Source organism: Microplitis mediator, chromosome 3 (genome assembly GCF_029852145.1).
Source record: "Microplitis mediator isolate UGA2020A chromosome 3, iyMicMedi2.1, whole genome shotgun sequence".
Lineage (NCBI taxonomy): Eukaryota > Metazoa > Arthropoda > Insecta > Hymenoptera > Braconidae > Microplitis > Microplitis mediator.
This window is the reverse complement of record NC_079971.1, coordinates 5,701,304-5,717,618: the sequence shown is the minus strand read 5'-3', so window position 1 is coordinate 5,717,618 and position 16,315 is coordinate 5,701,304. Positions and strand designations below refer to the sequence as shown.

Here is a 16,315-nt window from a genome sequence, read left to right as displayed (position 1 = left end):
ATTTTTTTATCGGCTACTTTGTCGTAGTCGTTACTTCTAATAGACCTAAATTTTTAGAAAATACAATAAATGAAATCCAAATACACTAGACTTTTAAATTTCTTTACTTCATTATAAACCAGTAAAATAATTAAAGTAATTAATTATTGTCATTAAATAAAATTAAGTGTTTTGGTATTTGTGTTCTTATTAAAATTCGAAGATACATAAAAGGTAAATTTATTTATTTTTTAATTTTTAGTTTGTTATAAAAATATTTATAGCTTTTGATTATTTACAGATGAAATATTTAATGATAATTATTTATTTACTCAATATTATTACACGAGTACATTTGCAACAGTTTAATCATTCAAATTCGACAGTAGATCATTCGTCGCAATCAAAATGCTTTTATCAAGAATATATAGACTGTTCTGATATCATAAATTCAAATAATTGTCATTGTAAAAAAATAAGATTTTTATCAAATGAAACTGAACAAAAGGATGCAATTTATTGCTGCAATTTGAATTTAGAAATGCTTTATACTTCCCTCGATTGTGCAAGTAAATGAAGAATATTAAACATTACCCAGCAAAATTTAGTATACTACACACCAAGGGAGGAATGTAGGACTTTTAACCCGCGGGTATAATTTCCCAAAAAAACTAAGTTTTACTTCAGAAATTGAAATTAAATTTTTGACATCTCGATGACGTACAGTATAGATAAAAAAATTCAATTCACCTTTTTAGCTCTCGTATACGCAAGGTAGATTGCGTAACAACATATCCGCGGAAATAATATCCGATGAATAAAATATCTACGGATAGAATATCCTGAAAATGAACATACCAAAGATATGAATTCATCAGATCAAAATTTTCATAGTTAAAACAACAGTAGAAGAATGTTATTAAAATTATATTTTACAAACATTTATCATTTAAATCATTAAATACTTCATGCGAAAATACATATGATTGATACATACATAAATAGGTGTGAAACATAACACCTTTTTTTCATGAATTTTTTTTGTGTGCAATGAAATATCTACGGACAGAATATCCTGAAAACTGACGTAACAAAGGGATGAATTCATGACATCAAACTTTTCATAAGTAAAATAACTTGTGAATTTTAACTGAGGGAAAATCATTTTATCGACATATATTTGATCAATTGAATTTTTATCGACAAATATTTAATCAATTGAATTTTTTTACGGATATTTTGTCTACAGATTTTTTGTCTGCGTATATTTTGTCTGATGGATATTTTGTCGCGGATATTTTGTCCAAGGATATCTAAGCGTGTCACCGTAAAGTAGCATATAAATTTTACGTAAAATTAAAGCTGCCATTTTACATAAAGTTTACATGTAATTTTACGCGTGGGAGAGAGCAAAAAATTTAATGGAATTGTTCATGTGTGTTAGACGTCATCGAGATGTCAAATGTTTTATTTAAATTTTTAAATTGGAGCACCGCAGGCACTAGAACGTCGAAATCTTTCAGCGACTTCAATCCGACTCAGAGCCATCATCACCGCACCGTGGTTGGTATCCAACAAAACACCACAAGGATTTACATGTTGCCACAGTCAAAGAGGAAATCTCGCGTTACAACACAAAATACTAAGCCAGACTCCACAAACATCCGAATCCCCAGTGAAAAACTTTCTAGTGTCTAGAAGTGAACCCACACGTCTTAAACGTATCAAAAACCTGGATCTTCCACAGCGCTTCCAATATTCTATCCGCACGAGAGTATTTTGCCAATGGGTAAAGCCCTAATCTCCATGTTGTGCTCCATCATCGCAATTATTTACTGTCACTAGACAGACTGTAGTTTTGCATTTAATGAATAATTAATTTTTTATCAGATCTGCACCTGAAAGTTTAAATTTTTGCTTCTGTTAAAAGGAAATATGGGACATGCGCTAATTTTTATCCTTTGTTTCCTGAACAAAAAAAAAAAATTTTGTTCCTTCTAAACAGGGCAGAAATTTAAACTTTCGGTGCGGTTATGGAGAAAAATTTTATACACACCACGAAAAATTTATAGGACTCGCCTTCGGCTTGGGTAGATGATAACACACGTGGGTCGGAATGTCCGACTTGGTTCCACTATGATATCTCCCAGACAAAATCACCCCGACAAATTCTCCCCACGACAAAATCTCCTCATGACAAAATCTCTCCACGAGAAAATCTGTTGAACACGATCTCGAGATATATAGATCTATATACGAGATCTTATAATAATCTATGTAATTATAATAATTTCTACACTTACGACTGGAATCGTATTCAGGTTTTTTTTTTACATTTTATGTGTATATCATAAATAAGTAGAATGTGTTACACATATATGTGTGAAATCATGGTAAATTCCCAGCCCAAATTTAACATTATCGTCAATCGCAAGAACTTGACGTAAACTTAGTGTGAAGTTAATCAAAATCACTGAAAGTCAAATTTTTGAAGGGTTACCTGACCGTTGATCCAAAGACGATTGATCCTCGACAATTGATCCTCGACAATTGATCCTTGCGACGATTGATCCGCCGACAAAATATACTCACAAACATATAAATGTGAAAAATTACGCCCTTTTTTCACTAATTTTGTGTGCGTGTAACATAAAAAATATACTCACACACAAATTTTTCACATTTATATGTGTGTGAGTATATTTTATCGGCGGATCAATCGTCGCAAGGATCAATTGTCGGAGACCAATTGTCGGGGATCAGTTGTCTTTGGGTCATCGGTCGTGTCACCTTTTTGAAGTAATAGTATAGCCATCAGGGATTGGACTGATAAAAATAATTTTAGAAATTTTATCCTGGAGAGATTTTGTCCAGAGAGATAAAGTCATGTTACCGTCCTACTTTCCTCCCTTAGTGTGTAATATACTATTTTATCGGGCTTATTTAATTTTAGTTAAATCAATTAATTATTTTTAATATATTTATTTAAAATAGATTTTTCATCAAATATTTATGATCTCCATATTAGAAATGCAACTATTGACATATTAGATGTAAGTGAAGTTAAATGGAAAAATCTAAAATCCTTATCAATAACTGATGGACAAATAAATCGTGTTGAAGGTCAATTTCTTAATGATACTAAAATTTCTTGTTTGAATTTATCAAACAATGCTCTTACAGACATTGAGAATAATTTTATGAGTCAATTAAATTATTTAAAGCATCTTGATTTGTCTTACAATAATATCACTCATTTACCAGCATTAAATGAAAAACTTCATACATTGGATATTTCGGGTAATGACTTTTGTTTAAATTTCATTTCTTCAACACAATTAATCATTTTTTTTTTGTTCATTAATTCAGGAATAAATACAATTTCATGTACGGAAATTGCAAGTACTATAGATACAAATAAAAATTATTCACGATGGTTATCGTTTATTCATAGAAATAAAAGTGTTTGCTCAGCTTACAGTAACTATGTCTGGTTTAATGAAACTGAGCAATTATCACTCGAAGAACTTCGTAATATTGGAAATGTAATTAATTTTTAAAAATCATTATTTATAAATGTGTAAGGTAAGAGACCTAGTACCCGATCAGGGAACTAGTACGCGATCACTCATGTATTTGTATATCTATATTTACGAAATTTTACTAAATATAGATATACAAATACATGGAGTAATCAAGTACTAGTTCCCTGATCGGGTACTAGGTCTTTTACCTTAATAGACTATAAAAATTTTTCGGAGTGAACGCGGATTAAATCCGGAGTGAATTGAAGCGGATGGCTGCGTACCCAGATAGCAAAATGACGTTTTGATGCGTTCTAAATGAGTTCCTATTTATGATTTGGACGTCTTATCAACATCTTAATGAAGTCTTTAAGAAGTTCTCAAGATGTCGAATGAGCCACCTAGCGAACTCAGTAAGACGTCTTTAAAAAGAGTTATTTTTTTTGACTTCGCAAATAAGACTTCAGTATGAACTTAACATAACGTCTTAAGGAGCTCCTAATTTTGACTTCAAAGAAGTTAAAAAAAAGAATACATTTGGCCGTCTCAAAACTGACGTCTTATTTATAGAGTCTTAAAGAACTCTTAATTAAGAATTCTTAAAAATGATACCTTTAAGAAATGATTATAAGACTTCTTGAGGACACCTTCAAAAAGACGTCGTAAAGCAGTTATTCCGACTTGAATGCTGTCTGGGTATTTATTTATTCCTCTTAAAATAAAATTCACTCTCAAAGGGAATTTATTCGAATATTGAAACTCCGGTTCGCAGAGAAATTAACTCCTAAAGGAAATTTATTTTAATATTAAAACTCCGGTTAAGAGTGAAATTAATTCCGAAGGGGAGTTTTTTTCAATACTGAAACTCCGTTTCGTAGTGAAATTAACTCCGAAAGGGAGTTAATTTTAATATTGAAATTTCCAATCTGAGTGAATGCGGATTTACATAATATCCAAATCACTCCGAAATCAGCTAAAAAAACAAACTCCGTATGCGGAGTGATTTTTTTTTAAACTCCGGAACTTCGAGTAATGGAGAGAATTTGAATTGAAATAAAATCAGTAACTACTCCGAAATCATTTCCAATTTTCTACACTGTAAAAAATTTCGGTGTAAAAATGGACCCGGAGAACTTTAGCCGGCCGTAGTATTAAATAACGGTGTAAAATTCTCTCGGTGTAAATTTTCCATCCGTGTAATTTTTCCACGGTGTAATCTACTTTTTTACACCATTCCGTGTTACTCGTAATTTTGATTAACGAGCAACAAACGATCATTGAACATCTTTAACTAATTAATCATTAAGTTCATTAATATTATTTAGATATTAAATAGTATTTTGAACATTTAAATATTTTCATGATTATTTTTCTTTAATGCAAAATTATCATAAATTACACATTTACACGCTTGACGCTGTAAAAATTTGGAATTCAAAACCGTCTAAATTTAACACGATAGTTAATGTAATTTATACACCGAGTCATTTACACTACACCGGGTCCCAAAAATTTTTTACAGTGTACAGTGCATATAAATTTAATAAATGAAACTACTTTTATACAGCTCCTTTCAAAATGTCCAAGAGGTGAAAATTGGCACTGCAAATGTAATTTTAACAGAATGGTATTATTCGCAAATAACGTATCAGTAAGAACTGTTGATGTTGATTGCAGCAATAACAATTTGACTGAATTACCTAAAGAACTTCCTCCTTATACAGTTACTCTCACTGTCACTAATAATAGGGTATGTATTAATTATTTTTTCATTTTCATTACGGGATAAAACACAATCTCAGACTCCGGGTGACGTCAGCGCTCTGGTAGTCAACTTCACCCTCTGAAAATGTCTTGCTTCAATTATATTAATATTTATTCCATTGTAGATTGAAAAATTAGATGAAATTATTACCAATCCATCCTATCATTACCTGCAAAACTTATACGCTGATTATAACGAAATATCATCAATAAATATTCTCGAAGGATCGAAATTTGCCAACACTTTTTATTCTCTTTCTCTCCGCTTCAATAAACTTAAATCAGTAAGAAAATATTTATCACACTACTGGATTTTAAATAAATAAATTATCATATATATTATAATATATATTTTAGGGTGGTCGTTAAAAATTAAATTTTCTCAGGCGCCCCATAAAAAGCTTCTTTTTAGTGAAAAAATACGTGGGGAATTTGGTTTTTTCTTTTTAAGTAAAAAGAATACGTGCCTTAGGACGATCAAAGTTCATTTTTCGATACAATCGCGGTTTTTTTTTAAATATCTCATGAAATATGCAGATTAAAGGAAAAAATCATAGGAACAATTTTGTAGGAAATTAAATTTTTGACAAAAAAGGTCATGTTCATTTTTTTTATAAAATGTGTATTTATGAAGATATTTTAAAAAAACTTTTTTAGATCTTATCAATTGAGCATTTAAGGATTACGAGTGTTAAAAATAACGTTTCTTCTTAAATATAGACAACTTCGTAACTCGTAACATATCAATCATTAATGCTTGTTATATTTTCTATATACTTAGAAAAATGTTATTTTCAAAATTTGTAATCCTTAAAACGCTCAATTCATCAGATCTAAAAAAAGTTTTCTAAAAATATCTTCATAAATACACATTTTATAAAAAAAATGAACATGACCTTTTTTGTCAAAAATTTAATTTCCTACAAAATTGTTCCTGTGATTTTTTCCTTTAATCTGCATATTTCATGAGATATTTAAAAAAAACCGCGATTGTATCAAAAATGAACTTTGATCGTCCTGCGGCACGTGTTCTTTTTACTTAAAAAGAAAAAACCAAATTCCCCACGTATTTTTTCACGAAAAAGAAGCTTTTCATGAGGCGTCTGAGAAAATTTAATTTTTAACGGCCACCCTAATATATTTATTTGTTACAGATCCCGACGTATATTTTGGTACCGAAACAATACAATGACTCAGATGAAGTGAATAGTTTTATAAAACTCGGAGGAAATGAAGTTTTTTGTGACTGTTATGCAGCAAGATATCTCAAGGATTGGCTTCTATTAAATGTCATCGATGACGATCAAGTTTATTGCAAAAATTGTCTAGACCGAGTAGTCGATTTGAATGTAAAGCAAATGTGCAAATTTAATAATGATCTGACTGATTATATTTATTGCATTATCACAATTGAAGTAATTTTACTGGTAACTGTATTGACTAAGTTTTTTTTCGATTATTGGTACTACAAAAAAGAAGGTAAACTTCCTTGGTTTTCAAAAGTAATACCGAAATCACGTTTCGACTGGTTTTTTGAAATTCATTTGTAGTTTATTTTAATTATTACTGAGAACTTTATAAATATTTTGAACTGCTTGCTGCCACCGCCTTTTTGCCACCTCGCCTTCTGCTCGAATAAACAATCAGACACGCGGATTGAAATGTCTTACTTTCCTTCCATGGTGTGTAATATACTATTTTGACTGGCTGCTGATAGTGAAACTAAGTTTCAATGCAGGTAATCATGAAAAATATTGTGTGTAACTCAGGAAGAAACAGATTTCAGACTGCGGGTGATGTCAGCCCTTGCCTACGACTCGAGACAGCCAACTACCCTGGTCTGAAACCGTCTTTTTACATCCCTGGTCACACAATATCATGGTGGCCACAGATTTTTGAGATTGAAATTCCCTGACTTTTCCAGGTATTCCAGTCAAACAATTTAAAATTTCCCTGACTATGTGTAGTAGGGTGAGCCAAAGAAACCAACCTATCGAATTTACGTCTCAAAAAGGACCTATATATCGAGAAAAAAATTCTCCCATTGGGCAAAATTTTTAGCTCAATTTTAAAAGGTGTCGGTAGCCATTTCAAATTTCCCATTTAAATAACATGCAAAAAAATTTTTTTTGATTAAAAATATTATAACTTCAGAACCATGTGAGACGAAAATTCGGCTCTAGAATATTCTTGTAGGGCATTAAATTTCTTAAAAGAAAGTCCTGGGAGTCGAATTTGTAAACTTGGTATTTCGTATACTAACAGGCTATCAAAGTCTAGAGTAAACAGAATCATACAAGTTTAAGGCTTTATTTGGATTTTCCAAATACTTTTCTTTTATTGTGATCGATAACAGAATATTATTTGTAACATTGTGGATATTGTTGGTGATTTCATTGCACTACATGTAGAACAAATTTTCTCATAGTATTGACATTTTTAATAATAAAGCCTCAAATTTGTATGATTCTGTTTACTCTAGACTTTGATGGCCTGTTAGTATACGAAATATCAAGTTTACAAATTCGACTCCCAGGACTTTTTTCAAAGAAATTTAATGCCCTACAAGAATATTCTAGAGCCGAATTTTTATCTCACACGGTTCAAAAGTTATATTATTTTTAATCAAAAAAAATTTTTTTGCATGTTATTTAAATGGGAAATTTGAAATGGCTACCGACACCTTTTAAAAGTGAGCTAAAAATTTTGCCCAATGGCAGAATTTTTTTCCCGATATATAGGTCCTTTTTAAGACGTAAATTCGATAGCTTGGTTTTTTTGACTCACCCTAATGTGTAGTAATATTAAATCATTGGAAATATTTATGTAATTTAAAATAAAATGATATAAATCAGTTTAATCAATAATTAATCATTGTTGTTAAATGAAACTTTTTTTTATTATTTATCAGTGTTCATTTTTTTTTTTTTTTATTTATTAAATGAATAATTTTTGATTTTTGATTTGAAATCCATGTTTTTATATAATTTACTCTATAATAAAATATAAATAAATTTTTCATTTTCACTAGAATAAATTTCATAAATAAGAATATTTCATAGAATATTAATAAAGTATTAATTAAGTACGCGAATAATAAATATAGTGAAACTTGTTAGTTCATTACTTATGCATACATTTAATGTTCTTAGTTTTTTAACTTGTCAATATGGATGTTAATAGCTTGAAGATCCTGGCGATTGGTTTCTACTAAGACTTTTTTTTTTCTAACAGCCTTGATAATTCAAACTGCTTTATTTTTTCGCTATTGGAATCAATTTCTACCAAATTTTTTTCAAGATGGTTTTACAACCGCATTTGCGCCGCGTCACTTTTTGAACAGTTTTGACAGAAAACTAAATTTGTCGGATTTTTTCAGTCAAAAGAAAGAAAGTGAAAATTTTTCCAGCTTTGTGACGAAATTCCCTGACATTTCCCTGACTTTTCCAGTATATTTATAATTCCCTGACATTTCCAGATTTTCCAGGTTTTCCAAAAATGTGGCCACCATGAATATACTATTAAGTATTTTTGTAGCTCTCCCACAATAGTTACTCAATAAAAAAAAAATATGTTTTATTTGCAAACTCATGTAACACACGATTAATGTATCAAATTTTTAATCAATATCAATTATTTTTACAAAATCATATACATTTGTATAAAATTAATTATATATATTAAATTATAATTACTATACTTTTTCAACAGATTTTTGTTTTTTCTTCAATTTCTTCGGTGAAGTTTCACAATTTTTTTTTTGTGGACTTGTTACTTTTTTTTTTTTCAAAGTTTTTGAAAACTTATTATTTTTTTCCTTACCGTTAACTGCGCTTTGTTTTTTATTAGTTATTTCTTTATCACTTTTATCAGTCTCTTTACTTTTTTGTAACTTTTTTGAATCGGAGGGTTTTTGAGTCTGTTCACTGTAAGTAATAAAAATTTTATTAGAATCCACGCACTTATTCCTTAATTTTTTTTTTTCTTCAATTAATTGTTAATGATAATAAACTCTAATAAAATATAAGCAATAAAATTAAAATATACCTTGTGATTTTTTTTTGTTTTCTCCGTTTCTTAAGTGATGTTGATATTGAATCGCGTTTTGGTGCCACGCGTTCTAATTTTTTTCTCTCACGTTTGTCGTGTTTTTTCATACTGAACATATAATCCGGAACTTCACATCCAGATGCGCGCATAACTACTGCAATACTATAAAAATAATGACAATTAATGTTAATTGTTGTCATATTACACTGAGATAAAAAAAATATTAAAAAAAAATTAAACATTCTTGCGCTGATGAATTTTTTTATTTCAAATTTGCAATAAAGTATCAGCTTGATATTACACGGGGCCGTTCATAAAATTAGTGCGCACTTTGGAGGTCTCACTCACTGTGACTAGATGCGACAAGGGGGTCGGGGGGTTTAAGGAAACGTGACGTTCGCAGCTCATCAAATAATTTTTTAAATATTTTTCTCGTTTTTTTTTAATTTATTTTTTCGTTACGACAGAAAGTCATTCGTTTCATATTTGTAAATATATAAATATGTATATATTTTTTTCATAAGGGGGGGGGGGGGGTGTTTTATTTTAACCACCATTTAAATATAGTGGAAACCTAAACTTGCAAACCTTCTCAATAAGACAATTTATAGATAAATTGAGAACAATATAGATAGCCCGAACTGGGAATCGAACCCAGACCAATTCGGTATCGCGCCGAGTGCTCTACCAGTTGAGCTATCCGGCACTATACTATCTCTTATCATTTGTAAAATTTTGGGTGACGTATTTTATGAACGGCCCTCACAGAAAAAAATGAATTTCTTGACGCAAAATATTTTTACTGCCCCAAAATATTTAAAAAAAAATTTTTTGTTTAAAGAAAATTTTTTACTTAGTGAAGTCATATAAAAAATAATAATACCTTCGCAAATTAGTAGTATCTGATTCAGTAAAAAACGTAATAGCTTTTCCTTTATGTCCCGCACGTCCTGTTCTACCGATTCGATGAACATAAGAAATAGCTGACGGCGGAAAGTCATAATTGATAACAAGATTGACTCCTTTGAAATCAATACCACGACTCATAAGCTCGGTACAAATAAGTACCCATATTTTTCCTTCCCTAAAGCATCTCACAACATTGTCCCTCTGTAAAACATAAACAAAAAATTTAACAATCAACAAATAAAATAATACATTTAACCAAAATAAGTATCAAGGCTTTACTTGTGTTTGTGTTCTGTCTGCATGGATAACATCAACATTAATTCCGTCATAAATGAGTTCACTGAACAATTCTTGGGCTCTCTCTTTACTCTGAACAAAGACTAGAACAGGCGGAGCCATTCCTTTGCTAATAATATTTCTGAATGCAACGAGTTTTCCTCTCTCACTTCCAACGAATAAAAGTTCTTGATCCACAAGATCAGTCGCAGCATTTCTGTGTCCAATAGTGACACCAATAAAACCTTTTAAGTTACGGTTACACCATTTATTAACAATTGGTGTGTTGGTTGCACTAAACATGGCAGTGCGGAGTTTTTCATTACTGCAAGCTGTTGATATCTGTTTCAATTGACTACGGAAACCCCGAGTCCCAGCTTCAAATAATTTGTCTGCTTCGTCGATGACCAACCACTCGACATTTTTTAAAGAAATCGCTGGTGGCTCGTGATTTATTAAACACAACAATCTCTTGGGTGTCGTGATGAGAATGTCAAATTTTTGCGAACTTTTAGGTCCATATTTATCTAACGCTTGCTCCAATTTACTGATAATGTGAATTCGGAAACCTCGACCTTCACTTAATCGCATACATTCTCTATAAGTTTGCTTTGCTAATTCTCTTGTTGGATTCAAAATGACCGCTCGGAAACCTTTTTTTGCTGGACCTTTCAGATGATGGATTATTGGAAGTAAAAATGCAGCTGTTTTACCAGAACCAGTTGGAGCGCACGCTAGTAATTGTCTTTTCTATAATGAATATTTAATTAAAATAATTAATAAATATTTAATAAATAATTAATTATTAATAAGATAATAATAATTGAGCAACCTACAGCCAATACTGAAGACTACCCAAGTATTACTACCAAATTTATTACCTATGATTTGAATTTAACTATTTATTAAAGTTTTTACTCGAAAATTTACTCTAGAATCTTTTGTTTATTTTAATTATCATTGAAATTTAATAAAACATCTCATCATTAACTTGAAAATTTATTGGTTTCAATGACTGGGTAATCATGAGATTTAAAAAAAAATATATTTTTTTTATTAGTCATCGAACATATTATTTTTTAACTGATACCAAATTAACTTTTTTTAATTTGTATTATCATAGAAGACATGACACAGACTAAACTTTTTTTACTTTCTCTTAATTATATATATAATAGTTATCTAATTATTCAGTCATATTTAGTGACAGAATAATTAAAATATTAATTTATTTAAAGATAATAAATACGATTGTTTTTTTCCCGCGTAATTCAAATAATTGATTTATCTCAATACTTGGCAATAAAAAAAAGTTTAAACCATGAAAAGGCACAAATTCAAATCAAGACCTATCTAACGATACCAAATTTAATAACGTTAATTTATTCTATCATCTAAATATGGCTGGGACAAAATTTTCCTTATTCTCTTAATAATATAGAATAGACGAACAATTTGCAGTCATTACGTGACTGCCCAAATATCCCAACTAAATTTATAAAATACGCAGAAAAAAAGGATTTCTTGCAGCAACAAAATTTTAATTTGCACCAAGAAATTTTATGCATTATCAATTAAATACAAAAATTGTCTTGGGGCGAGAAAAGATTTTTTTGGTCAAGAAATAATTTCTTGCACCAACTAATTTTTTCTAGTTCTAAATAAATTTTTGTTTTCAATTCACAATGCAAAAAATTTCTTGAGGTAAGTAAAAATTTTCTTTAGGCGAGTAAAGATTTTTTGTGTCAACGAATCCTTTTTTTTTCTATGCACACTTTTGTGGCTTTGAGAAGCTTCCTAAAACCAAAAGGGAGTATAAAAATCCGTCATTTTGGAATAAGTAACGCGATATATATAATATAGCTATATATTCAGTGCCATCCAGTCATATTTAGTGACAGAATAATTAAAGTATTAATTTATTTAAAGAAAATAAATACGATCGTCTTTTTTCCCGCGTAATTTAAATGTAATTTGAATGATATAGATAAATCTATTTATCTAAATACTTGGCAATTAAGAAGAGTTTAAACTATGAAAAGGCACAAATTCAAGTCAAGACTTATCTAATGATACCAATTTCAATAACATTAACTAATTCTATCATATAGATATGGCGGGAACAAAATTTTCCTTATTCTCTTAATAATATAGAAGATTATATATTTTTTTTACCTCAAGCATTATTGGTAATGCTTGCATTTGAATCGGCGTTGGAGAAGAGTAATTACATTCTTTTATATTTTTTAAAAGATCTTGAGGAATATCGTAGGCTGCTTCAAGCTCATCAAAAGACTCTATTGGCTTTGGAACATGTCTGCCAATTACAGATATACGATTTTTATTTCTAAAATGATTTATCTAAAAAAAAATAATTAATATTGTCAATATAAATAGACCGTTACCAAAATGATTTTCAATAAAAAATATAAAATATACCCTTTCTTTTTCTAATTTAATTTTTTGTTCTTCAGTCGACACTTTTTGTTTCTTATTCTTTTTAACTTTAGTTCCATCGACTGGTACAGACATACCATTCAATAAAACCAGAGTATTTTCATTTTCCTGAAATTCATTTCTCGGTATTTGATAAATTTCTTCATCATCTGAAACTTGATCATGTTTTCGTTTAACTGAAGGCACTGGATCAACTGGCTCAATTTTTATTATTTTTTCTTCATTTTTCGCCACTTTCGAGACATTCTATAATTAAAAATAGTTAATAATGTTGATGAATAAATTCATAAATAAATATACAAATATATAATAAATATTTAAAAATAGGTTATGCGAGCAATATCTTACTTGGAATTTTTCAACATCTGAACGGAAACGTTTTTTATCAAATTTAGTGCCAGCTGACAATTTTTTGAATAAATCAAAAGCATCCATTGTCAATAAATTTATTAATTATCATTAATAATTCAAATGTATTATAAATCTCGAAAGATTGTCACAAACACGTGGGTAATAACCTTTAAATACTTAATAACAAAAACTGACCAACATGCGCGCCATTTTCAATTTACTAGATGTAACTATGGCGCGAAAATATTGAAATTTAAAAAATTAAATAATTTTATTTATTTTTGACTATGCTAGCCAACAGCAACGGGAGTAGTTCAGTGCTCGCCACTAGATCGCGCCCACCATTTGTAGTGTCCCTGGTAAGATACTTATTTCAGAAGTTTTATATTCCGAACTTGAAGCATTCATAGAACGAAGTAGCTGCTGATATTTGGCAGAAATTCATTATCTGATGACATTAATGTTTAAATCTGATTTTATCTACAATGATTTTTCTCATATTACCAACGAATTATGAGGTTGTAAAATATCTTTGGACAACAACCAAATATATGATTGGAAATAGACTTTTAGTAAATTTTCGACTCCATTTCCACCACTTTTCAGCGTTAGTATTTTTCACACGCTGTTGGATACGCATAGAACCTATGACAAAAATCGTACTTGAACTCTCCATCAAAGTGCTGTCTCCAAACGTGGACAAAAATATCCTTGGAAGCAAACTAAACTCCTCGGCACATTATAGGCACAGGGAAGTCAAAATGATCATTTAGGATTTGATCGTTGTTATCTTGGTCACTATTATACGATACTAATGGTGATTAATTTCTAGACTTGTTATGTCAACTTTAATAGTCTGGGATCGAAAAACTTCGCAACATCGTAGGCATCTGAAGTCGTTCGATCCTGGGAGTTATTGTACCTCGTTGGCCCAATTGATGACAGCAAACGAGAGCTCACCTTTACCTTTATCCAGGTGTGAGAAATTCACAAAATATAATTTCGGCAATTATTCTTTTCTTCAAGTCGCAGCCACTCGTGGACTACACTAGACTTAGGCTGTTGGTGGCCAACCTGAGACAGGGTCCCAACAAGCGATTTATTGTGGAAGTACATGTTACTGAATACACTCTTTAATAACTTGCACTCCGCAAGCGCTCTACTATTATTAGAAGAGATTCAGTGAACATGATAAGCTCGTTCATAAATGCTCTTTTAATTTCGATGTTAGTTCGTTGGGCCTGCGGACTCATGTCCGGAACATTAATTGCAGTCACGCATTCCGTCCCGGGCATATCCACAAACAAGACCATGTCATCGGTCTCTTTGTTTTTCTGGAATCAGAAAAAAATTTATTTTTGAAATCTAGTCTATATAGCAAAAAAAAAAGACAGAATGAGGTCCCGCCAAAATTTTATAAAAAAGTATAAATGTTTTTTTAAACATTCAAAAATTATTTTTGTAAATATAATTGAGCATTATTTTGAATTTTTTTTTTACTGTTTCAAAAAATTTTGTTTTTGTAAAAAAATAGTGTGAAATCAACTTCATTTTTTTTCTTATTAACTGACGATAAAAGGAATCCCAGTGTCAAATTACTTCAGATGGATTTCAATAATCAACTTGAAAATATTTACAAATTTCATAATTTTGAAATTCAATTAACTTTTAATAATTTTTTAACCTATTTACTTTGAAAAATATATAATTACCTTTGTTAAAATATATTCTTTAAAAATAAAACAAACTTAGATCTTTTACTTTGAAGTTAATAATAAATAATGATTAACAAATAAAAAATTAACAATTTTAAGTATAGATAGTTAAAAACTTTATCAAAAATCAAGTGTCAGCCGAAAAATATTAATTTTTATTTTATTTTATTTTTATTTAACAAGGTCCAACAGCAAATGCCAATGATAGGGCCATAAGTTGTACAAAGATTCAGAATAAAAAAAAAAAATAAAATATAGTATCTATGATGTACTTAAACTAAGTTTCCTCAGAGGCGTTAGATATAATACGTCCTTGGCGGTTTTGAATCACCCTGGAAACACGGTGGAATCACGGTGGATCCACGGTGGTTACACGGTGGGCTTTTTTTCATTTTATCACCGTGGAATCAGGGTGGGTACACCGTGTAACTACCCTGATTCCATGGTGGTTACACGGTGTACCCACCGCGATTCCACGTACACCGCGTAATCACCGTGGATACACCGTGGAATCAGGGTGGGTACATCGTGTAACCACCGTGGAATCAGGCTGGGTACACGGTGTACCCACCCAGATTCCACGGTGTATACACGCTAATAAAATGGCACAAATCTACCGTGTAACCACCGTGTTTCCACTCCCAGGGTGTTTCCAGGGTGATTCAAAACCGCCAGGGGTGCTATAATATTTGCAGTTATTGGAGAGCTCGTACATAGAAAATCAATTGATTCCACAGCATGTCTATTAATGTTATTACAAATAGTTAATAGTCTATATAGTGGAGAGGATTGCGCAAAGTTTGGTCTAGGAAAAGACGGATAAAAAACATTTTTAGATCTATTACTCTGTGACTTTTCTTTTATGATAAAAACTATTAAAAAGTTTTTTTCTTCCTTTTCATCCAATAATTATATGAAATGTTTTTCTTTAGGTAAATTACTTATAAGATAATTTAATTTTATTTCCAGAAATTTTTTTTTTCACCTTTTTTTACAAGGTACCCCGTTTTGCTGCCCGCAAAAAATGGAAATCTGAAGGTAAACTACAGTCACCCTCGCACATTTGAATCACGGTGGAAACACCGTGGAAGTGTAAACACCGTGGATCCACAGTGGTTATACGGTGGGTTTGTTCCATTTCACCACCGGGTATACACAGTGTATCCACTGTGATTACGCGGTGTATCCACCGTGTTTCCACGGTGGCTTTGTGCTATTTCACCACCGTGGTTCCACGCTGTATCCACCGCGTAATCACAGTGGTAAAATGGAACAAACCCACCGTGTTTC

At 30.7% G+C, this 16,315-nt stretch overlaps 2 protein-coding genes across 2 annotated transcripts; one reads left to right on the top strand and one right to left on the bottom strand.

Annotated features, from left to right (window-relative positions):
- The first annotated feature begins 520 nt into the window (after positions 1-520).
- LOC130665235 (protein halfway-like) lies at positions 521-6,817 on the top strand. The gene is made up of 6 exons (XM_057465556.1): positions 521-548; positions 2,974-3,279; positions 3,349-3,524; positions 5,071-5,253; positions 5,393-5,545; positions 6,422-6,817. Exons 1-6 carry the CDS (start codon positions 521-523, stop codon positions 6,815-6,817), a joined length of 1,242 nt encoding a protein of 413 aa, XP_057321539.1.
- Positions 6,818-8,869: 2,052 nt separating this feature from the next.
- On the bottom strand, positions 8,870-13,503 carry LOC130665376 (probable ATP-dependent RNA helicase DDX52). Its single transcript, XM_057465718.1, has 7 exons — positions 13,308-13,503; positions 12,942-13,205; positions 12,678-12,863; positions 10,506-11,252; positions 10,201-10,427; positions 9,315-9,479; positions 8,870-9,193 (listed from the first exon to the last, which is right to left on the bottom strand). Exons 1-7 carry the CDS (start codon positions 13,392-13,394, stop codon positions 8,962-8,964), a joined length of 1,908 nt encoding a protein of 635 aa, XP_057321701.1. The 5' UTR covers positions 13,395-13,503; the 3' UTR covers positions 8,870-8,961.
- Between the last annotated feature and the right edge of the window lie 2,812 nt (positions 13,504-16,315).

Bases quoted from the DNA above. Each gene is read 5' to 3' on its own strand.
- LOC130665235 (XM_057465556.1), top strand. From the start codon at position 521: ATGCTTTATACTTCCCTCGATTGTGCAA. The intron at 549-2,973 runs GTAAATGAAGAA...TATTTAAAATAG, and splicing joins TACTTCCCTCGATTGTGCAA to ATTTTTCATCAAATATTTAT. The intron at 3,280-3,348 runs GTAATGACTTTT...TCATTAATTCAG, and splicing joins TCATACATTGGATATTTCGG to GAATAAATACAATTTCATGT.
- LOC130665376 (XM_057465718.1), bottom strand. From the start codon at position 13,394: ATGGATGCTTTTGATTTATTCAAAAAATTGTCAGCTGGCACTAAATTT. The intron at 13,206-13,307 runs GTAAGATATTGC...TTTTAATTATAG, and splicing joins CAGATGTTGAAAAATTCCAA to AATGTCTCGAAAGTGGCGAA. The intron at 11,253-12,677 runs GTAAAAAAAATA...TATTCATTATAG, and splicing joins CATTACCAATAATGCTTGAG to AAAAGACAATTACTAGCGTG.